General features: G+C 35.9%; 1 protein-coding gene across 3 annotated transcripts in view; it reads right to left on the bottom strand.

The window, feature by feature from the left end:
* The window catches only part of Ss18 (SS18 subunit of BAF chromatin remodeling complex), a 78,160-nt gene extending 56,417 nt beyond the window's left edge, over nt 1-21,743 (bottom strand). For all 3 annotated transcript variants that reach the window (XM_076836716.2, XM_076836717.2, XM_076836714.2), the window contains exons 1-3: nt 21,627-21,743; nt 18,502-18,578; nt 7,492-7,576 (exon numbers count right to left, since the gene is read on the bottom strand). In XM_076836716.2, coding sequence (XP_076692831.1) covers nt 7,492-7,576; nt 18,502-18,578; nt 21,627-21,695 — 231 coding nt within the window. In that variant the 5' untranslated portion in view covers nt 21,696-21,743. The remainder of the gene's footprint in view (nt 1-7,491; nt 7,577-18,501; nt 18,579-21,626) is intronic.
* Between the last annotated feature and the right edge of the window lie 2,444 nt (nt 21,744-24,187).

Raw genomic sequence — 24,187 nt, 5'->3', positions numbered from 1 at the left:
AGGTATTAAGAGACACAAAAATTCAGTTATGATGTCTAACATTAGTTGGATTTTTACAGAAAAGATCTGCTTGAAGACATAATGACTGAAAATTTCACAAAACTGTTGAAAGACATCAACCTACAGATTTCCAAATTTCCAACCAGCACCAAACATGATAAATAAAAAGATATCCACACCAAGACATATCAGAGAAAACCTGAAACAAAACCAAATATCTTAAATCCAGTCCAAAAAAAATAGAAAGATTACCTTCAAAGTAGCAACAATTAGGTTGACATCTGTACTTTCAATAGATACAAAGTCAGGATGAATTCAACATGCTGATAGAAAACAAGTGCCAAACCAGAATCTGTCCTTGGCAAAAAAAATGTGTTTTAAAGAATGATGTTGGGCTGGGTTGTGGCTCAGTGGCAGAGCGCTTGCCTAGCATGTGTGAGGCACTGGGTTCGATTCTCAGCACCACATTATCAATAAATAAAATTAAGGTCCACTGACAACTAAAAGCATATTTTAAAAAGAAGAAGAAGAATGATGTTGACCAAGCACCAAGAGGAAAAAAAGAAAAAAAAAAAAAAAACAAGAATGATGAATGATGTTAAGCTGAGGTTGTGGCTCAGTGGTAGAACACTTGACTAGCACGTGTGAGACACTGGGTTAGGTCCTCAGCACCACATATAAATAAATAAAATAAAGATATTGTATGCACCTACAACTAAAAATAAAAAAAATTATGTTGAAATAAAGGAATTTTCAAAAATATACCTTCCCCAACCACCATGCCACTGGGCAAAAACAAAAACCCTGAAAGTATTTGTCATCAGCAAACCTGTACTCCCACAATATTACAGAATGTTCTTCTGGAAGGAAAAAGAGAAACTGATTTAAGAATTGAAACTGATCTAAGAGAAACTGAAGAAAGAACTGAAATGCATCAACTATTCAGATGAGTCTAAGGAATGTTAACTTCAAAAAACAAATAAATATGGGACTGGGGTTGTGGCTCAGAGGGAGAGCACTCACCTAGCATACATGAGGCACTGGGTTCAATCCTCAGCACCACATAAAAAAATTAAATGAAGGTATTGTGTCCACCTACAACTAGAAAATACTAAAAAAAGAAAAGAAAAGAAGAAACAAATAAGAACAACATCATGCTAAACAAAATAAGCCAATCCAAAAAAAACAGGAGCAGAAATGTTTTCTCTGATAAGTGGGTGCTAATCAATAATGGGGTAGGGAGGCATGGATGAGTGGAAGAACTCTGAATGGAGCAAAGTTGGGGAGCAGGGCAGGAAGGGGTAGAAGAGATGGTGAAATGAGATGGACATCATTACCCTAGGTACACGAATTGTATGATTGCACAAATGATTTGACTCTTTTTACAACCAGAGAAGCAAAAATTCTGCTCCATTTGTGTACAATGAATTGAAGAGCCTTCTACTATCATGTATAATTGATTGAACTAATATTAAAAAAAAAGACCAACATGGGAAAAAAAGAAACAAATAATAATCATTTGTAGGCTAACATACAGATTTAAAACGCATGACAACAGGAGGTCACTGAAGTCTCTAACAAATTCCCAATGCTTTCCTGGTGAGACCAGAGTAATTTTATCAAATGTCATCTTCAGTATCACATCACAAAATGTCAATGTACGGAAAATTTGCCTAACTCAGCAAACTTTTATTTTCCAAATAACCAGTGCATGATATTGTAAAATTATATATGAATAAAAGATCTATTCAAAGTATAAAACCAACAGAATTTAATGTACCAGAGTAAAATCATATATCAATATAATTTAGGACTCTATACTACAACTAAGCTTTGGAGAAAAAAAAAACTTGGAGGTCTGTTGTAACATCAAAGAAAATTATACAGAACAATCTGAAAAGGCTACTAAACAGCTTTCCCTTTTCCAACTATATACCTAAGACTGGATTTTCTTTACTTGAATTGAAAAAAAAAATTCCAAATTACTAAATTCATAAATAGATATAAAAATACAGGTGGTTTCTATTAAGCCAGACATTTAAAGGAAATGTGCAAAAATATAAAAATGATGCTATTCATTTATTTTCCTTTCAAGAATGTTACTTAAAGAATTAATAATTCTTTCATTTCTCAATATTAAATTAAGATATGAGAAAAATTAAAAAGAAAAGATATAAAGAGAAAGCTCTCTGGAGTTCTCAAAAAATTTTAAGAATATAATGGGGTTCTGAGAGCAAAAAATTTGAAAAATGCTACAAAAGAGAAAGACAAAAAAGGCAAAAATGAGGACTGGGGTGGTGGCTCAGTGATAAAGTGCTTGCCTAGCATGCGTGAGGCATTGGGTTCTATCTTCAGCACCACATAAAAATAAATAAACGTATTGTATCTATCTATAACTAAAAAAAATTCAAAAAGAAAAGCAGCCTCAAAAAAGCCCAAAATGATTCTTCGAAAGACTAAAATAGCTGGGCACAATGGCCCAAATCTACAATCCTAGCAACCTGGGAAACAAGCAGGATCACAAGTTCAAGTCCAGCCTAGGCAACTCAGCAAGACTCTTTCTCAAAGTAAAAACATAAAAAGGACTGGGAAAGTAGCTCAGTGGTTATGCACCCTAGGCTTCAATCACTAGTACCAAAAAGAAAAAAGAATATATATGTATGGGTATATATAAGCTATCCTATAATCAATCATTAAAGAAATAAGTAAACAGAAGTTTTCTCACAAAGAAAACGTGGCTTTTCTAAAATAATATAATGATCATTTTAAAAATAAATGGCAGTCATATTTTGTACATTCTTCCAGTTAAAAAAAAAAGTGGGAAAATTCTCCAGCTCATTTTATGACACCACATAATCTCAAATAAAAAATAAGAAAAAAAACAGACAACGGCATTATAAGAAAGGAAAATTTACACTCATGAACAAAGATGCAAAAATCCTGATCAAAATTTAATAAACTAAGTGCAACAAAATTTTTGCGTGTGTGTGTGTGTGTGTGTGTGTGTGTGTCTTCATATATGTACTTATTAAGGAAATGATGTCCATCTCATTCCACAGTCTTTCCTACTCCCATACCCCCTCCCTTCTTCTCCCTTCCCTTTGCCCTATCTAAAGTTCATCTATTCCTCCCATGCTCCCCACCCCATCCCCATTATGAATCAGCATCCTTATATCAGAGAAAACTTCAGCATTTGGTTTTTTGGGGATTAGCTTACTTCACTTAGCATTATATTCTCCAACTCCATCCATTTACCTGCAAACACCATGATTTTATTCTCTTTTAATGCAGAGTAATATTTCATTGTGAATATATACCACATTTTTTTATCCATTCATTTACTGAAGGGCATCTAGGTTAGTTCCACCATCTAGCTATTGTGAATTGTGCTAGTGCAGCAATTTTTTTAAAATTGTGACCAAGTGGGCTGGGGGTGTAGCTCAAGCGGTAGCGCGCTCGCCTGGCATGCGTGTGGCCTGGGTTCGATCCTCAGCACCACATACAAACAAAGATGTTGTGTCCGCCAAAAACTAAAAAATAAATATTAAAATTATCTCTCCCTCTCTTTTTAAAAATAAAAACAATTCCTAGGGCTGGGGATATGGCTCAAGCAGTAGCGCGCTCGCCTGGCATGCGTGCGGCCCGGGTTCGATCCTCAGCACCACATACAAACAAAGATGTTGTGTCCGCCCAGAACTAAAAAATAAATATTAAAATTCTCTCTCTCTCTCTTTAAAAAAAAATAAACTGCCTTTAAAAAAAAAAATTGTGACCAAGTATGTCATGAACAAGGAAGTTAATTATAAGAATGAGAGACTAAAAATTTAAAAATCAATCAGTGTAATTTATCACATTAACAGTTTAAAGAAGAAAAAACTTTTGATCATTTCATTAAATGCAATAAAATTATATGATAGTTTTAAATCCATTCAAGGTATCAATTCTTACTTGGCCCGCCAGAAATAGAGGGAACTTCTTTATTCTGATATTAGGTATCTATACAATACTACAGCAAACATCATACTTATTTTTTTTATATTTCATTCTATCTTTCTTTTTTCTTAATTATTTTTTATTTATTTATGACAGCAGAATGCATTACAATTCTTATTATACATATAGGGCACAATTTTTCATATCTTTGGTTGTATACAAAGTACATTCACAGCAATTCGTGTCTTCATACATGTACTTTGGATAATAATATCCATCACAAAGAGGGGTGGACGGGGAAGGGAAGGGGCTTAGAGTTAGAAATGATGGTGAAATGTGATGAACATTATTAAACATCATAATTATAATAGTCAAACAGTGAAAACTTTCCCTTTGAGATCCGGAACAAGACAAGGATGTTCTCTAGTACCACTTCTATTCAGGAATGTACTGGAGATCCTAGCCAGAGAAGTAAGGCAAGAGAAAGAAATAAAAGGTGTAAGGATTGGCAAAAAAATTTTTTTTTTCTATTCACAAATGATATGATTGTGAATATAGAAAACAAAGTTATCTACAGAAAAACTGTTAGAAATAAAAATGAACAAGATTGTGAGATTTCAAAACAATTGCATTTCCATGTAAATAGCAACTGTAGTTAGAAAATAAAACTTAAAAATCAAGAACTCCAAAAATATAAAATACCTAGCAATAAGTCCAATAAGAGATATTCAAAGCTTGAAAGAAAATCATAAAACTTCCTTGACAGACTTGAAAGAAGTAAATAAATGAAAATATGTGCAATACTCATGATTTGGAAAACGTAATTTTATAAAGATCAATTCTTCACAAATTAATTTCAAGTCAAGGTGATATCAATGAAAATCCCAATATAAGTATGTATGTATGTATGTAACATGACATGATGATACTTAAGGATATATAGAAATGCAAATGACTAACAGCCAAGACACTTATTTTTTGAGGAAAAGAAAAAAAGAGTACGAACTCGTTTAATAAACATCAAATGTGACAAGATAATGTAGAATTTATGAAAATAGACCAATGGAACAGAACAGACATCAGACACAGAACAACAAATGTACAGACACTTGATATATGCCAGAAGTGGCATCACAAAACAGAGAAAAAATGTTTTAGTTTTCCACTAAATAACACTGGGACAAAGAGCTACTCATATGGAAACAAATGAAAATAAACTTACTCCTCCTCCTAATCACAAAACTAAATTTTATACTTGGTTGATAATGAAGTTTATGACAAAAATCACACAAAGAACTATTTCAAGTTCAAAATAAAATTGATTAAATAACACAATAAGATCTATCTTACAGACAAATATCTTACTGTTACCAGTAATCTTGGTATCACTGTACTTAAAATATTCCTTATATAAAGGAGTACAAAGCAAATAAGGAACTATAGTAATGTCATTAAGGAACATAGATTTTTAGATTAAAAGAAAAGCTAGAAATACATAAACTCAAAACTAAATAAAAATCCCTTCCTAAAGTAGAACTATCACAATATTTGATTAATAAAGAATGTTCCAAGCATTCAAATTTTGATCTCTAAATACCAGTTGTCATTAGAAAAATAAAAAAACTTCTTGAAAACACTATTGATTCCAGGCCTAAGACATAAAATAAATCACTCTGATCTCTCAAATCACAAAATCAAAGAAGCTATAAAATAATACCAGAGTCACATCAGAAGCACATAGGAGCCAAATGAAGAGGCTTCCACTGATCAAAGAAAGATAATTTGAGTATCATAACGAATAACTACACTGGGCATGGTAGCACATCCCTAGTAACTCTAAAGGCAGAAGCAGAAGGAGTACAACTTTGAGGCTAGCCTCAGCAACTTAGCAAGACCTTATCTAAAAATAAAAAATAAAAAGGACTATGGACGTAACTCAGTGAGAAAACACCCCTGGGTTCAATCTCTAGCACCAAAAGAAAAATTAAAAAATAAAAACAACGATTGCAATGAATTTAAATATTAAAAATATAAAAATTGAAGCTGAATACAGTATTGTTCACCTATAGTACCAGCATGCAGGAGGATAAGGCATGAGGATCACTTGAGCTCAGGAGTTCAAGACCAGCCTGGACAAAATAACCTAATAAAAACACTGAGGATGGCAGCATATGCCTGTAAACCCAGCAACTCTGGGAGGCTGAGGCACTCAAGTTCAAGGTCAGCCTGGGTAACTTGGTGAGACCCTATCTCAAAATAAAAAATAAAAAGGAATAGGCATATAGCTCAGTGGTAAAGCACCTTGGGTTAAATAAACCCAGTACAATTGATCAATTTTTTTTTAATTCTCAAATTAAAATCTGTAAATTCAAATAAATGTAAAAACAAAACCATTGGTCACACTGGCAGGTTGTAAGGACCAACTGGTTATTCTGAAAACTCATAAAGGGATAGCATCAAGCCTTTATCCTGACTTTCCTAATGGTTTGTTTTTTTTTTTTTTTTAATTTCAGTATAACCAAGAATTCAATAAAAGGAAGTTCTTATTTTACTAACTTTAAGAGAATTGTAAAATAGAAATCTGCCATTCTGTGATCCCAAAATGAAATATAGGACCCTCAATAAACATAAATGACTACTAAAACAATTCGGTGAAAGGTAGATCGTAAGCTTCAAAATGGACTGATCAGATTGGCATTATCAATTCTCACTGATCAATTTTAACACTGCTAAAAACATTATCAAACATGTTCTTCCTGATGTGATACCCTAAGAAGTACATAGTACCTACCACCAATAAATACTCTCAATCAAAAACCAAACTTATCTATAATTAAGCCTCTCTACCCAATTATCAATTTACATGAAATAAGAGATTGAGGAAACATGTACAATAATCAGGAGGATACAATCCAGAATGTGATAAAATTTATATGGTAGATGACTCAATTTCTTTAATAAATGCAAATCTAAAAGGACAAACTGATATACATTGAAAGAAACTTAATACATATACCAACCAATGCAATCCACAGACCTTGTTTATATTCTGAAGCAACTGAACTTTAAAACTTTTAGACATTATGAGATAACTGATGGAAAAATGCAAACAGATTGGTTATCACAAGATGTTAAGAAATTATAGTTAATTTTATTGGGTAGGATAATGGTCTTATCTACCAGAAATGTATACTGAAACATTTATTAGTGAAATTATAGGACGTCTGGTATTTGCTGTGAAATATTCCAGATACATTAGCAAATTATTTGTGTAATTAAAATTAAAAAGATAAATACATAGGTAGGCGGGCAAGTATGTGGGTGCATGGGTGAGTAGATATAACTTTCTGAGGATAAGAACTGATTCTAGATAGATTAATTCAAATTAAATGAGAGCAAAATAATAAAGCTTTTAAATAATATTGTGTACTTTCAAGTTCTCAAAGTAATTCAAGGTTTACTAAACAAAACTCAAAAATCACTAAACAAAAATGTGTTATACCTTAACTATAAAGACTATAAAGACTATCTACTTCACACTATTTTAAAGGTACTTACTGCTGGTAAAAGAGACTGCATATTTTGATTAGAATCTGCTATTGTAGCAAGGTATACCAAGTTTGTATGCAACATCTGCTGATACCTATTAAAACAAAACAAATATCAGTATTAAAAAAACTATTCCTATATGCTTAAATATAAACATTCCAATCATTTCTATAGAAGATTTGTTAGCTTAACATCAATAACACTTCAATTTTTCCTACTTCCTCTGCAAAATAATTCCAAGTAATAATATATTTTGCCGCAGTCTGGCTGGGCACAAATAACCGAGCTGCCACAAAGCCTTGTAGATTCAAACAGCAACTCTTTATTCCCCAACTCTCACCGGCACTGCACACACCACTGGGCCAGTCCAATCTCTCCGAACCCCAAGAACTGCATGGGAACTCCAAAGTAGCGGGTGCCCTATTGCCCGACAGTAAAGGTCAAATATACAATTCAATCAATCCAGCATCACAGCAATTACATGTAGCTTAATTCAAATCATCATCTCAATGGTTCGCTGGTCACCTTTCAGCCATTCCCTCTGGCAAATGCCAGGGGTCATTCTGACTGGGCTGTGGTTCTCAACAATATTTAAGGTAAAAATTAACAAAGATCTCACCACATATTAACTATGAATTAAAATAATGAAAATAAGTCAAAAGTTTTATCAGATTAAAGTATATGAATTCAGGTCCAAAATGAAATTATTTCCTAGAAAAAGACCTTAAAAGAAACCATAGTAAATTGTTTGGTACATATTTTTCTCCTGTTAGAAACAACTGGCTTCACAATTTTTGTTTATTAAGGGGAAAAAACTTAATTCTCACTAACCTTAGTTTACTAACAAGTCTATACATTTAATGCTGTTCCTCAACATGTACCTAGTCAGACATGATCTATTTTTTAATGAGTCTTAAACAAGGACCAAAAAAAAGTTATTACGTTGTACTGAATTACTCAGATGATTAGTTTTGTTTTTCAAATTGTACTAACAGCAACAAGTAATTGGAACCATTTTGTATTCTGAAGACAGCTTAAATGGAATTTAAGATACAGGATTCTAAGGATTGAAGATGTATCTCAGTGGTAGAGAGTTTGCCTAGAAGAAAAAAAGGCCTTCCGTTCTATCCCCAGCACCAGAAAAAGATTTTTAAAAATTTAAATTTTAAAAAGATACAGAATTCTTTAAAAACCAACCTGTCATTTTTTTCCCCACATTTTTTATTGGTGCATTATACTTGTACATACTGATAGTTCTGTTGTTATATATTCATACACTTATACAACATACAACAATATAATCTGGCCAGTATCACTCCCCAGTACTTTCCCACTCCCTCCCCACTCCAACCCCTTGGTCCATTTCCTCTTCTAATCCCCTTTTGATTTTAATGAGGTTTGCCTCCATCTTCCTTTTCCTTTTCCCCTCTAGCTACCACATATGAGTGAAAATACAGGACCCTAAACTTTTCAGTTTGACTTACTATGCTTAATGTAATGGTCTCTAGTTCCATCCACGTTCCTACAAAAGCTATTTCATTTTTCTTTATGGCTGAATAAAACTCCATTGTTCATATACACATTTTCTTTATCCATTCATCGGTTGATGAACACCTAGGCTGGTTCCATAGTGTGGCTATTGTGAATTGTGCTGCTATAAACATGGGTATGTGGGTATCACTAATCACTACCTTCAGAATAAAAACCAAGGAGGGACATATCTGGGTCAGATAGTGGTTCCATGCCTAGTCTTTTAAGGAACCTCCATACTGGTTTCCATACTGCCAATCTGTCATTTTTTTATTAGAACAAATATACTTCATTTCAAAGTCTCTTCCTTCATGCTTTCCTGATATTTAATTATTACTATGGTCGTATTAAATACTCAGATACAAGATTTTCTGAGGACCACTGACTACCACACCAAAAATAGAAATATAAGTTGTACTAAAAGGCATAGTTTATTCATGATTCTTTTTTTTTAATAAAGAGTCCCGCAGCATTCACTGTCATCTGATAATAATGTAAGGATAATCAAAACAATATAAACAAATGTATTAGAACTATACTCCCAGCAAAGAACATCTAAAAAAAAAAATGTAACTTTCTCTGTGATTTCTCACTCATTCATCATATCTAGTTGGAGACACTTTATAGCAGAATAATATTATCTCCTTTTAGCATGATCCTACCCAATTGTTTTCTTTAATTTTAGTATGAATCTCTTCTGTATCATCTAATACAAGGTTCATGTACTCATCAAAACCAATAAATTCAGCCATCCACTGGCATATTAGCTTAATCACAGAACCATACCTGAATCCAGCTTCTGTTTTGCAAGTATCTAAAGTAAGGCTGATGAGCTACACCATCACCTTCTGCCCTTTCTGGCCCTCACAACTGTAAGCCATGGTAGAATCTCACAAAGATTCAAGCAACCAGCACTTTACCTCAGAAAGCAACTTACGAAATTGTATTCATGATTCTTTAATTAAAATATTGTTATGCTGATTAGTACTTACTAAGCCAGTGTTGAAGTACTATTAAATCCAATCTGCCACTCAACAGTCTCACTTATCTAAAAATGAAGTTAAAGTAGATTTCTTCAAAAGTCCCTTGCAATTTTAAATAACTATAAATAGCGCATTGTTTATGAAGTAGATTAATTCCCCTAACCTTCTTCTAACCATCAATTTTTTTTTAAATTTTGATTTGTTGTAACAGAATGCATTACAATTCATATTACACATATAGAGAACAATTTTTTACGTCTCTTGTTGTACACAAGAGACGTAGTCACATCCTTCGTGTCTTCTTACATGTACTTAGAGTAATGATGACCATTGCATTCCACCATCTTTCCTACCAGTGTGCCCTCTCCCTTCCCCTCTCCCCCTTTCCTTATCTGTGTTCATTTAATCCTTCCGTCCCCGCCAAACTTTTTAACTTTTAATTTTAAAATTACTTAAAACTTGCAGAAAAGTTTTGAGAACAGTAAAGAGTCCCATTTATCTTTCTTTCAGATTCCCTAATTTTTAGGGGCTGGGGAGGTGGCTCAAGTGGTAGCGTGCTCGCCTGGCATGGGTGCGGCCCGGGTTCGATCCTCAGCACCACATACAAAGACTTTGTGTCCACCGAAAACTAAAAAATAAATATTAAAAAATTCTCTGTCTCTCTCTCTCTCTCTCTCACACACACACACACACACACACTCTCTCTCTCTCTCTCTCTCTTTAGGGAAAAGAGAAAAAAGATTCCCTAATTTTAGTATTTTAACACATGTCCTATCATTTGTCTCTAAATACACACAGGTATGCACACATACTTTTTTCCAAAACCATTTGTGTGTCAGCTGCAGATATAACAGCCCATTACTCCTAATACTTCATTGTCAGTTTCTCAAATATAAGGACATTCCCTTAAAGAACAGTATAACCATGATAATAAGGAAATTAAAATTAACATTAACAATATTACCATCTAACCCACAAAGCACATTTAAATTTGTCCTGATACCTCCCCAAAGTCATTTCCCCCAATACAAAAAGGTAGGAAAAAAAACAAAACATTTTAACTGGGCTTTTCTAACTTCAATAGGTTTTTCTTTTTGGTAAAACTGCATTTGCGTGTGTGTGTGTGTGTGTGTGTGTGTGTGTGTTTGTTGTGCTGGGAATTGAACACAGGACCTTGTGCGTGTGAGGCAAGCACTCTACCAGCTGAGCTATATCCCCAGCCCAAAACTGCATGCTTTTTACAGCATTCATCAAATAAACTTATTCTAAGATAAAACAAGGCTCAAAGACAAATATTAACAAATATAGTATATATTTATGTTTTCTAAGTCTGTGTATAGGTAAACTTAAATGCAATCAGGAAAGATTCAAGAGTCTAATTTCAGTTAGACACAAAATAATAATAAAAAATTAAATATCTTCCTGAGATTCCATAAATACCATTACATTTGTCACTGGTGTAGTTTAGTTACATACCATATAATAACATAATGATGGACGTATATCTCTTTATATATCATAGTGATCCCATAAGATTATTTCATGAAGTAACCCAGTTATCTTTGTTTGTACACTGTACACCCCATGACATCTGCACAATGATAAAATTGACTAATGATGCATTTCTCAGAATATCCCATTATTAAGCAACATGACTGCATTTTCTTAATGTATACACTTATGATTTCTAAAATAGTGCCTTAAAAAAAGAAAAGCGTAGCTGAGCGCAGTGTTGTACGCCTGTAATCCCAGCAACTCTGGGGGCTGAGGCAGAAGGATTGTGAGTTCAATGCCAGACTCAGCAAAAAGTGAGGTACTAAGCAAATCAGTGAGGCCCTGTCTCTAAAATAAAATACAAAATGGGGCTGGCGATTTGGCTCAGTGGTTGAGTGCGCCCTGAGTTTAATCCCCGGTATCCCCTACCCCAAAAAAAAGAACAGAAAATTGAATATATAAGCTAAGGGCACATATAAAACATGTTCAATCTGATGCTGGTAATTCTTTTCTAAGCTAGCAGCAGATACAAAATATATTCTACATTTTATGATTTTGAAGGTTTTTATTTGTTTATTTTTGATACTGAGATTGAACCCAGGGACACTTTACCACTGAGCTATATATCCTAAGCCCTTTCATTTTTTATTTTGAGACAGGGTCTCACTAAGTTTCTTCGGGCCTCACTGAGGTCCCAAGAGGCTTCAAACTTGTGATTCTCCTGCATCAACCTACTGAGTTACTAGGATTTGTGCACAACCATACCTAGCAAAATGTTTTATGTTTGGTGATAATACTGTTTTCATATACTGATGGTTATCCCCAAATACTTACTATTATTAAGATATTAAGTGAGAGAATGTTCACCTCTTAAAGATTCCACTAACACACTACTACATCAATTACCTTGCATAATGTAAAATAACAACCATTAAATTTATTGATATAATTAAAAAATTAATCTGAAAAGGTCAGATTTCTTAAAAAAAAAAAAAAAAAGTTTACCTAGAAGGTATAAAGGATACATTTCTATTAGACAACAGGAATACATTTTAAAGAATAAAAGTGATGTTCCCAAGTAGAAATTTAAAATTAAGTTCCCTTGGGATAGGGATGTGGCTCAGTGGTACAATGCTTGTCCAGCATGCACAAGGCCCCAGGATTAATTCCTAACATCACCCCCCCCCCAAAAAAAGAAAAACCCTTAAATTTTCAGTATCATGAAAAAACTAGACCCAACACAAAATGCAAAAAATAAGGACTGACTGAAGTAATCAGTTGGTCAATTTAGAAAATGCTTAACTGCCATAACAGCTTAAAAATGCGTTCTCATGTTACCAGAATGAAAAAGGAAGAGGATCTGGACATAGAGGTCGTCCAAAAGTGATTCAGACCATTGATTCATATCTGTTTGACACCCCCCTATACCAGAAAAAAAATATATGGTATGTTTGTATATGTCTGCAAATAAAGTTGGAGAAAGCAATATATACAAACACACTGCCAGTGAAAAATCTTTGGGTGGTAGAAATATGATATTCACTCACTTATCTCAACATATTTGTTTTCTAATTTTTTACAATGCATATATTTTTTTCATAAAATAGGTTTTTGGTACCAGGGAATGAATCCAGGGGCGTTAACCACTGAGCAACATCCCCAGCACTTTGTTTGTATTCTTATTTAGAGACAGGGTCTCTCAGTGTTTCTTAGGACCCCGCTAAATTACTGAGCCTGGCTTTGAACTCATAATCCTCCTACCTCAGCCACTGGAATAATAGGTGTGCGCCACCATGCCTGGCAAAATATTTCCTTTTTTTTAATAAGGTATTGATTCTTTTTCTTTTTACATATTTATTTTTTAGTTGCAGTTGGACACAATAGCTTTATTTTATTTATTTTTATGTGGTGCTGAGGATAGAACCCAGGGCTTCGCACATGCTAGGCAAGCACTCTACCGATGAGCCACAACCCCAGTCCCCAAAATAGTTCTTTTAATTTAAAAAAAAAAAAAAAAAAACTGCTTCAGGCAAAGTTATCACATCTGAAGGAAGTATTTAATTAAAATTAGCCTATTAATTCTTTTTTTTTTTTTTTTAGTTTTCAGTGGACACAACATCTTTGTTTGTATGTGGTACTGAAGATCAAACCTGGGCCGCACACATGCCAGCCAAGCGCACTACCGCTGGAGCCACATCCCCAGCCCCTATTAATTCTTAAATAGTTGTAATTTTAAACACATCTCATATTTTCCTTTTTCTTTTTCTAATTATGAAAATTGAGAATATTTTTTAAAGTTGGTAAGAGGAAATTTTTTCTTTTTACTCACAAACCAACCCTGACAACTTAAATAAGAATATCTAAAGAACAATAAGAATAAAATTAAATCCATCAAGGCTGGGTTGAAGCAGGATGCAGTGGTGCACACCTGTAATCCCAGGGACTTTGGAGGCTGAGGCAGGAGGATCACAAGTTTCAGGCCAGGCTTAGCAACTTAGTACAGTACTAAGCAATTTAGCGAGACCCTGTCTCAAAATAAAAAAGGATTGAGGATGTAGGTCAGTGGTACTTAATCTTTAATACAAAAAATAAAGTTAAATTACAAACTAGGTTTGGTAGCCCATGCCCATTTCCCAGCTACTTAGGCAAATGAAACAGAAAACTAAGCCCAAGAATTCAGGCTCACCCTATGCAACACAAGGAGTCCCTGGTTCTGAAAAAGAAAGTTGTGAAATTCATCAAAGGGCAGAATTTAATATTCTAGCCTAAATCAATTTAAGCCCCATTTGCATGGAGCATATGTGAAAATGAGGTCTATTTCAATATACAGAGAACAAAGGAAGTGATCATATGCTCCTGAAAAAGTTGAAAATATACAAAACAATACAGTATAAATTTTTGCTGACTTGAGTTACAAAAGTTAATTCTCACTCTGAACATCTACTACTCATGACATGTGCTGCTGGGTCCAATAAGAAACTAAATCTGGTGATCTGATGCTTTGACACAGGCCTGTAAATCCAGTGAGTTGGAGGCTGAGGCAGGAGAATCACAAATTCAAGGTTAGTCTCAGCACTTAGCAAGGCCCTAAGCAATTTAGTGAGACCCAGTCTTAAAATAAGTAAATGAATTAAAAGGGGTGGAGATGTGGTTAAATGGCCCTGGATTCAATTCCCAATACAAAAAAACAAAGAAAGAAGTTAAATTGTTCTATGCCATAAAATCCATTGGCCATATTTTGGGTTCTTTAAAGCCAAAGGTAAAAATAATTATTCTAATCAATGCCTCCCAAGTTGAATCAATCCATATAAAATGCAAAATGGACAGCTGATTAGAAAATTTAAAAATCTAATACTCAGATCTTGGTTTCTAAATATCATCCTACAAAAAAGAACTAGGCTTACAGAAATTGGTGACTCCACTCTTCTACAGGAAAAAGGATGGGATAAAACTAGAACATTTTGTGTTACAACAAAATAAGAAAATCTCAAAAAATAATGGAGAAATGTCAAGAATACAGAGGGGCTCCCAGTGACTGAATCTGGAACAGTTAAAAAAATAGTATTATTAGTGTAATAAATTACAACCTAGAGAAAACAACAAAAATGTGCAAATCCTTTCAGATATAAATAAAGGAATGAATTAATGAATTGGGGGAGAGAAGGGAAAATATCTTTCTTAAGTAGGATTCCAAATAAATACAGAAGGAATGATGGGTCTAGTTAGCATTTGACAATGACTATAATAATAACTACATAAGGAAAAAAATCACTGGGAGATGCTAAAATTAATGTGTAAAAGTATGATAAGAGCATATGTGTGTCTCAAAGTATTTTCCCATCAAGATACATATAAATTACAAAGGAAAAAAACAATAACTTTATGGTAGAGAAAATAGTAGCCACCACCTAAATTAACTCAAAGTTATCACCAATATTGGGACAAACTAAGAATGGACTGAGAAGGACAGAATATTGTGTCTGTGGTACTACTGGCAAAGTACATAGTATGAATTTAATCCTGAAGAAACAGCAGTCAAATCCTAAAAGGAATACAGTCCACAAAATAACTGGTCTGTATTCTTCAACATCAATTTTAAGATAGAAAGGAATAATTCTATATTAAAGTATAATGACAAAACAAAGGAACAGTTCCAAATTAAAGTATTAAGACATGCAAACTAAATGCAACATCTGATCCTGCATTGGATCCTGGACCAGGAAAAAAAAAAAAAACACTAATGGGACAACTGGCAAAATCTGAAAAGGTGATAAAGACTGAATAATAGTAGAGATCTCTTTTCAGAGGGATGAAAAAATGTTTATAATATAAGGCAGTGGTGATGGTGGTACAACCTATGAATATACTGAAAGCCACCGAATTGTGTACTCTAAAAAGTTGCATGTTAAAGGATGTAAAATATATTTCAATAAAGCTCTCAGGTATATGTTAAAAAAAAATGAATAATAGTATTATATTCTTGATTTTGACAATTACATTCTGGCAATTTAAAAATACATTTTTGTTTTTAGGAAACACTGAGATTTCTCAAAGTAAGAAGAGAGAATCACATCTATACTTACTCTCAAATGTTCCAGAAAAAAAACACTATGATAAAAAAATGAAAGAGCAAATAGGCCAATGTTATCATTTGAGGAATTTCAGTGAATATCACACAGAATTTTCTTGTTGTTTTTTCTTTTTTTGTACCAAGGAGTAAATCACTGAGCCACATCCCCAGCCCTTTTACTTTTTTTATTTTGAGACAAGGTCTCACTAATTTGTTTAGGGCCTTGCTAAGTTGTTGAGGCTGGCTTTGAACCTGTAATCCTCCTGCCTCAGCCTTGCTAGCTGCTAAGATTACAGGCACGCACCATACCTTCCAGCACCCCTACCCCACCACCCCTGGTCTCTTGTGCTATCTTTGAACCTTCATTAAGCGTGAAAATTATTTCAAAATAATGCTTTATTTAAAAAGACACCACTTTTCACCAATCACATGTACAAAAATATTTAAAAGATGGCTAATACTCACTGCTGGCAGGTATGGTTTAAAAACAGGACTCTGAAAACCTGATTAGGGAAAGCAAACCAATACCATCTCTTTGTGGGGTAATCTGGCAATTTAGCATGGTCTTTGACCCAGTAATTCCATTTAAAAACTGTAACCTACAGCTAGGGATGCAGGTCAGGGTACAGCACTTGCCTAGCAGGTGCAAGGTCCTGGGTTTACGCCACAGCACCACAAAAAATAAAACTATCATCTACAAAAATATTGGAACAACCATATTTAACCGGGTATGTTTACATAGATATGAATACAACATGTAAATGTACAGCATAGTTTTTGGAAGGATACATACTAAAGCATTAAAAATAGTCAGCTGTGGAAGGGAGAGAAACAAGACTAGGAATAAAAAGAATACTTATGTTCTCTGTTTTTATACTTTGATTTTTTAATTTTTAAAAAATTTTTTACAATAGCAGGGATTGAACCTACAGCCTTGCACATGCTAAATAAGTATTCCACCATAAAGCTATCCTCCTATCCCCCAGGCCTTTCACTTTATTTCAAGATAGAGTCTAATTACGTCAGCCTTGAACTTGTGATTCTCCCGCCTCCGCCTGTAGAGTAGTTGGGATTAGAGGTGTGCACCATCAAATCTGGATGATTTTGTTTTTACAAAAACAAAATACAACTTTTTGATTTCAAAATAGTTCTACACAAAGAAGAAAAAGTAACAAAGACCTGAAATTAATATGTAGTGAATCAAACAACAACCAAGAGACCAGCACAAAAGGAAAAGCAAGCCAGCCAGAGGTTGCTGGGAATGTCTGCCTGGAAATAGACTAGTAAGATTGCTAAGAAATACAGATGTGCCCCACAAAATGGTCTCAATAAGATATCCAAAAGCTGTGTTGTCCAATACAGCAGTACTACACAAAATGAAATATGGCTAATTCAAAATGAGATGTGTCATTACAGTAATATACACAATGGATTTTCAATACTTAGTATGAATAAAACAATGTAAAATATCTCATTAATACTTTTTATGTTGATTACATAAAGAAATTACATTTTGGAAATAATGAGTTTAAATATATTATTAATATTCATTTCACCTTTTTCTTTTTATTTATATACTGCATCCACAAGAATATTTTATATTACATACGTGGCCTACATTTAAATATCTGCTAGACAATGCTACCCCAGAGATGTTTGATAAAATATTCAACTTATTCTATCATATCAGTTTCAATTAGGATATACCATTTACTTCAGACATATCATTTCAAATTTTAAAAGTGTGGTTCTCATAAACAGTAACCAATTATTTATTAAACAAAGGCTTTGCTTTCTCATCTATATCAGAGAAGCAAACAAACATACTACATAGATCAATATCTAACTTTTCCATAGATCGATCAATACACAGATTTGAATTCATTACTTATAAAACAGGGTAAGAAGTGTAAAAAAAAATTGATACCCACCTCCCTCACAAAGAAAGTTTTCTTTTGTAAAATACCAAGAAAGACATGGAAACTTGTACACAGAGGTTCATAGCAGTATTATAAACCACCCAAATGTCTATCACTGACAAATAATGTACAGTGGAAAAACATTTGGCAATGAAAATGAAGTTCTGATATGTGCATCAACATGGATGAATCTTGAAAACATTTTACCATGTGAAAAACTCAGAACAGACCACATATTGTCTGGATCCAATAGGCAAATCTAAAATCTATAAAAATAGCAAGTAGATCTGAAGTTCAAAGATTAGAGAGGAGGATGGGAAATGACTGCCACAGGGCATAAGAATTCTTTCTGGGTTGATGAAAACTTTCTAAAATTGACTGTATAACTCTACAAAATATTTTAAAAACACTGAACTTTACACTTTAAAATAGTTATAATTCAACCTGTTTTAAATGAAAAAGTAAAAAAAGAAAATACACACACAGAAAAATGAATACAAAAAATGTTTCTTATCAATCTTACTGAGAACACTCTGAAGTCTTTCCTTTATTCTGATAGTCCATTATACACTGAATAAGATGGTTATTTTCATCCAACATCTGAAATAAAATTAGAAAAAGTTTATTGTAAAGTCTGTCAAGTAAAATAAAAAACTAGAAAATTTGAGGGAGGTCATTATAAAAGAACATTAAAGTGCACCCCCTAACAATATATTGCTACCCGGAAACAACTGTTATATATTCTAAAATCATTTAAGCAAACATGAAAACACAAAAAACATAATTCTCTTAAAAATACTTTGTTAATATTGCTACCTGCTGCTATATTTTAAAATTCATTTTAATAACAAATTATAAAGGGGATTAGTGAATCAGCTCACATAAAATTTCATTACACCCTAAAGAAATCTCTTTTATAAAAGTATGCAATACACAGTTCATATGGACAATGTATTAAACAAGTGATATTTCTTCCTTCAGATTTCTAGAAATACTTTATTTATTTAGAAACTGAATTCATTTAGGTCTTTTCCTGCACCTACTATGGTTTACCACAAAAAAACTATTTTATATCTTTGGAATGATATCATACGTAATCAATAATTTTAAATATCCCTATTGTAAGTATTCTCCCTCTGTATTATTAACTGAAGCCCAGAAAGGAAAATTTAGGTTTCTTTTATATTCAAACATTTAATTACCTCTGCTATCTGTAAAAATAGTTTTAGCGAGTTAAGACTAAAATTTAAGAGTCCAAGTTGGCTTTGCATCATTCTACAGCTTAGTAATAGTAAGGAGAAAGTCTGTCCTTATTATACAGAATTAAGTAAATACATGAAAATCTCAGCTCAAGAGGCTTGATAAGGTAGTGGCTAGCTTCCAAGTTCTATACCAGTATGATTTTATGATTCTCCAAATATGTATAATAATAAAGTACAAAGATTTTTATACATGTATATTAATACAGACCTGTAAGATTACCAGATATATGTTGTCTCAAAACTTTTTTAAAAATAGCAATTTATTCTTCTTGTAACAATTCGAAGCCATCTTGGCTTTGAAAGTTAAATAAGTCACACTCTTTGAAAGAGTACTAATTATGGCAATTAAAGGTCAGTTAGTTTTAGTGCCAACTTTGCTATCCTGAACAAACCACTTAAGTTTCCAGGAGGTTTAAGATCAAGGAACATGAGACGTTCCTTATACACCTATCCCAGTCTTCCAGAATTCAATGAAAGAACAATGCTATAATCGCTATCTAAAGAACTTAATTTTTTTTCATTAAAAAAGACCCATTTAACATTAGATGTGCTGGGCACAGTGGTACACGCCTGTACTCCCAGCGGCTCAGGAGGCTGAGGCAGAAGGAATGACAGTTCAAAGCCAGCCTCAGCAATTTACCAAAGCCCTAACCAATTCAAGGAGACCCTGTCTCTAAATAATATGAAAAAGGTGCTGTGGCTCAGTGGTTAAACACCCCTGGGTTTAATCCCTGGTACCAAAATAAATAAATAACATTAGCTGTGACTTTTTTCCTGTATCGTCAACATAATCTTCCCTTGCTGAGGAGGAAAAAACCGTCTAACAAGATTGCAATAAATACAATTCCTGGATGCCAAAAAAAAAATTTGCACTTAATGTCTCAACATCCTAATCCAAACTCCAGTTTAGTGAATTCACAACGTATCTTCTCCAGTATATTCGTCAATCTAACAAACTTGACGTTAAAATATGTCTCATATATAATATCAATTCAACACTAAAGATGAGGCACTGTTTGAAATTCATTTTTCTCCTCTCATGTCATGATAATCAGCATCCTCTAAATTAATTATTCATGATAAACAGCCTGAGACTTACTTAAGAAAAACTTTGTAGGAACAAAGAAAAATTCCAGAGTTTTTTAGAGTCCAAAAATAAGACAGAACTTCTCCAGAAACATGTTTTGTGTGCATGTGTACTTGACGCCGTTTGCCAGGCTGCAGGCTTAGTCCAGCGCACTACGTGAAAGCACTGCTTTTCCAGGCACTAACAAGCCGGTTTGTTCATGAGCTAAAGCAACAGTTGGGCAAATGTCAAATGCCACACCACAAAGAACCTGACAGTAAACAGAAACCGATTAACATATTCTACGGGCACACAATGGTTCCCTGAGTGGCATTAAAAGTTGACTTTTCTTCTGTTTTCATCCTTGCTCCAGTGCAGAAAAGAAAATGGAAATATTTCACATAAACTGCTAAAATTAGCAAGTAACTTTTCCAAGTTCAGCCCACTACAATTTACAAAGCTGCTTTGCTCCGTAGGCAACAACAGGGAGGAGGATAATACAGAATCTTTGTGTCCCCAACTGGCAGTAATACCGCAGCGACTGCGGTAGCTTTTCTAAGGAGGACGCAGCCCCTTGTGTTTTTATCACGACTTATGTAATTGGTCAGGAGTGTCTCCACCACTGGACTGCAAGCTCCAGGAGAGCAGGGTTCACTGCTCACCACAGTAACCCCAAAGCTTGCAATAGGCACTCCAGAAATATTTGCTGCAGATATAAATGTACAGGGGGTGATCCAGAAGGCAGAAAGGGGCCCCAGGATGACCCCCAAAGTCCATGGAGTTCTTCCTCGTCTGCCCGCAAAGACTCTATTAAAGTTCTCAAGTTCTCCAGAGAGATCCCCAACTCCGCGGGAGTTTACGGGGTTCCGACTCTCCCTCCGCGCGGGGCGACCTGAGGTCGGGTCCGCACCAGGCAGCAGCGGCGCGCGGGGCGGGGCGGAGCGACGCCAAAGTAACTCTGAGCGACGCGCGGGGCCGCAGGCTCCAACACACTGCCCTTCCCCGCGCGGGCGCACGCGCCCCGCCGTCCGAACGCCGCCCCATCCCTAGAGAAATCGGGCGACGGTTGCGTGGGCTTTTGTGCCTCTAAGAGCCTAAACGCGCGGAAGACTCCGTGAAAGAAAAAAACCGGTTCGCCCTCTTCAGCCTCCCACTCAGGCACAGCCCGCGGCTTGGGTTCCCATAGACTGCCGCTTCCCAGCAGGCCCGCCTCCGCCTCCCCCTCCGCCCCCGGCCGGGCCGATTCCCGCCCGGCCCTACCCCCGGGGTCTCTCGCAAAGACGGGATGAGCCTGGCATCCCCAGCCCCGCGAGCTTTCACCTTCTGGATCGCGGCGGGTGTGATCTCCCCCTTGCCTCGCTGACGCGGGGCTGCGAACGCCACAGACATGTTGCCGCCGTCACCACTATCGGCAAGTCCCGAGCGCTCCGGGTGAACGGCAAACTGGGGGAAAGACGCCGGCCTCTCGGGCGGAACCACCTCGGGAATGCAGAGAGGGGGGATGCTCCAGTGCCGAGCAAACAACCAACTGGTCTGTCCTCAACAAGGAACTCCGGGTCGTGGAGATCTTGTTTTTGTGCGGTTTTTACAAACCACAGCTCCGAAAAACTTCTCCATTCTTGAATGCTCTGGAGCACACCCGACCTTTTCTGGTAAGCACCCCCGTTCCTTTGTGCTAATGGTAGAGCCGTGCCACAGTCCTCCCTCCGCTTCAGCGATTCAGGAAATGGTCCCGCCGCCGCGGGAGAGGGAGAGGCAGGGGCAGCCCCTGTCACAGGAAATGCGAGCGGCCCGAGCCGGCCCGCCCCTTTCGCGCGGGTGCTGCTCGCCGCCCTCCCCGGCGCCCTGAAGCAGCCTCAGAAGTGCGTTTCGTACGCTGTTACAGACCTAGTTCAGTTTTTCCAACTTCATCGCTACCCTTCCTTGAGAAGAAGCGGCGGCCCTGAGTTGTCCGGGCAGCCGGGAGAGGGGAGGAGGACGGTCTGGACTCGGGAGTTCGTGCGGACCCGTGGAGCATCTGCCGAGATGAGCCAGAGGTGGAAGAACTCGGTGAACGCGGATTCGCTGATTTAAATGGCTCGGTTACGCCCCAAAAGCGCACCTCCGCGTCCACAGCTTCGCTCGCACGCCAAGTCGTGTCTAACAATTAGAAAGTAATGCTGACCCAAAATTGGGACACCAAGGCTGTGTCCCGTACTCGGGGGCAGTCGTCCAATACGGCTAGCAGAGAAGTGGGTCGATTTCATCTAATTTGGGATTAAGCTTTGAAAGCACTGTCGCTCTCTCGTTTTCAATGATACACTTAGTGGTTTGTCAAGTACTCCCAAGCTACTAGGCTTCAAGTCAGTGTGAAGGGGAAAAAGTTTTCCAATGAGTGAAGAACACAAGCAAATGTGGGTAATGTGTTGCTGTGGATTTTTAAATTATTCTGTAAATCTAGACTAACATACAACAAAAAATAAAAGTTTATATAAAATGTTACCCAACGTTGAGACTCAAAATTCAATATTTACAAATAAAAAAGACATTTTTAAATTTTGTTTCAAATAAATTGTTTTGCATAAGTTCAGTTTCATTCATTCAGCAAATTTGGGTGTGTCGTCTTTGCCAGGCTTTATGCTAGGTACCGGTAGACACAACTGAAAGAGTTGGACAGGGAACCTCTGCTCAATGATTTGTATTTGAATAAAGTTGACAGACCAAAAATGAAGTTAATATGCGTATATAGGAAGCCCAAAGAAAGACTGGCAAACAAGAGAATGATGTAAGTTAAAGTGGGACATCTTTATAAAGAGAGCAGGGAGCACTAGGGATTGCGCCCAAACACTCCATCACTGAACTACCTCCTTAGTCCTTTTATGTTTTTATTTTGAGACAGGGTTAGTTAATGAGGCTGGTTTTGAACTTGCCATCCTTCTGCCTCAGTCACCCTAGTCCTGGGATTACAGGTGTGCATCCCTGTGCCTGGCCTCCATTATATCTAAACTGAAACCTGAAAAAACTCAAGCCATTCCAAAAATAAAGGAAGGGAGTTTATACTGCCTCCCTTCAAATGGCAAATATTCTTCAGAATTCTAAGCCTTGAAGAAAACACTGTTATGTTTGTACTTTATGTATCAAACTGAATTGAAAAATAATCTATTGAATTCAGAATAGAAACTAATTCTTGCCTACCACCAGGCTGTGAGTCTAACATCTAGTATGTAAGGTCATGTTTTGTTTACACAAAAGTACCTTATTTAAGCCCAGAGTCCTGATGGCACATGCCTGTATTCCCATCAACTGGGAGGCTGAGGCAGGAGGAATACAGCCTCAGTACATTGGCAAGGCCCTAAGCAATTTAGTGAAACTGCCTCAAAATCAAAAATAAAATGGCTGGGGTATGTAGCTCAATGGTACATTGCTGAAGCTGGCTTTGAACCTGAGATACTTTTGCCTCCACCCCCAGAGTCGCTAGAATTCCAGGGATGCTCCATCATGCCTGGCTGAAAAAACAAATCCTAAATACTCCAACTGCTCCAGTTACGTCCACTTGGCAGATAATATAGAAATCTTAAAAAGCAACAGGAACCAATAAGAACAGCTATCTAACCAGTTTTTAAAAAAAAAAAAATCCCCCAATGGAACTCCCATTCTAGGAAGACACCCAGGGATAGGTACCATCTTTCTTTAAATTACAAATTCCCAACAATGGGGAAGGGAAATCCATTAAGAACAGGTTATGGGTCCTCCTGAGGTATTTTACTCCTTCATAGTAGCAGCCTAGGGCACTCATAGGACCCCATGCAGAAATAACTACAGTGATTCTATGGGAAGGATATAGAAATGACAACCCCCAAAACAGTGTAGCCTGGGAAGAGAGAAGGAGGAAGAAAACAACA

The sequence above is a fragment of the Callospermophilus lateralis genome, chromosome 17 (assembly GCF_048772815.1).
Source record: "Callospermophilus lateralis isolate mCalLat2 chromosome 17, mCalLat2.hap1, whole genome shotgun sequence".
NCBI lineage: Eukaryota > Metazoa > Chordata > Mammalia > Rodentia > Sciuridae > Callospermophilus > Callospermophilus lateralis.
This window is presented reverse-complemented; position numbering and strand designations above follow the sequence as displayed.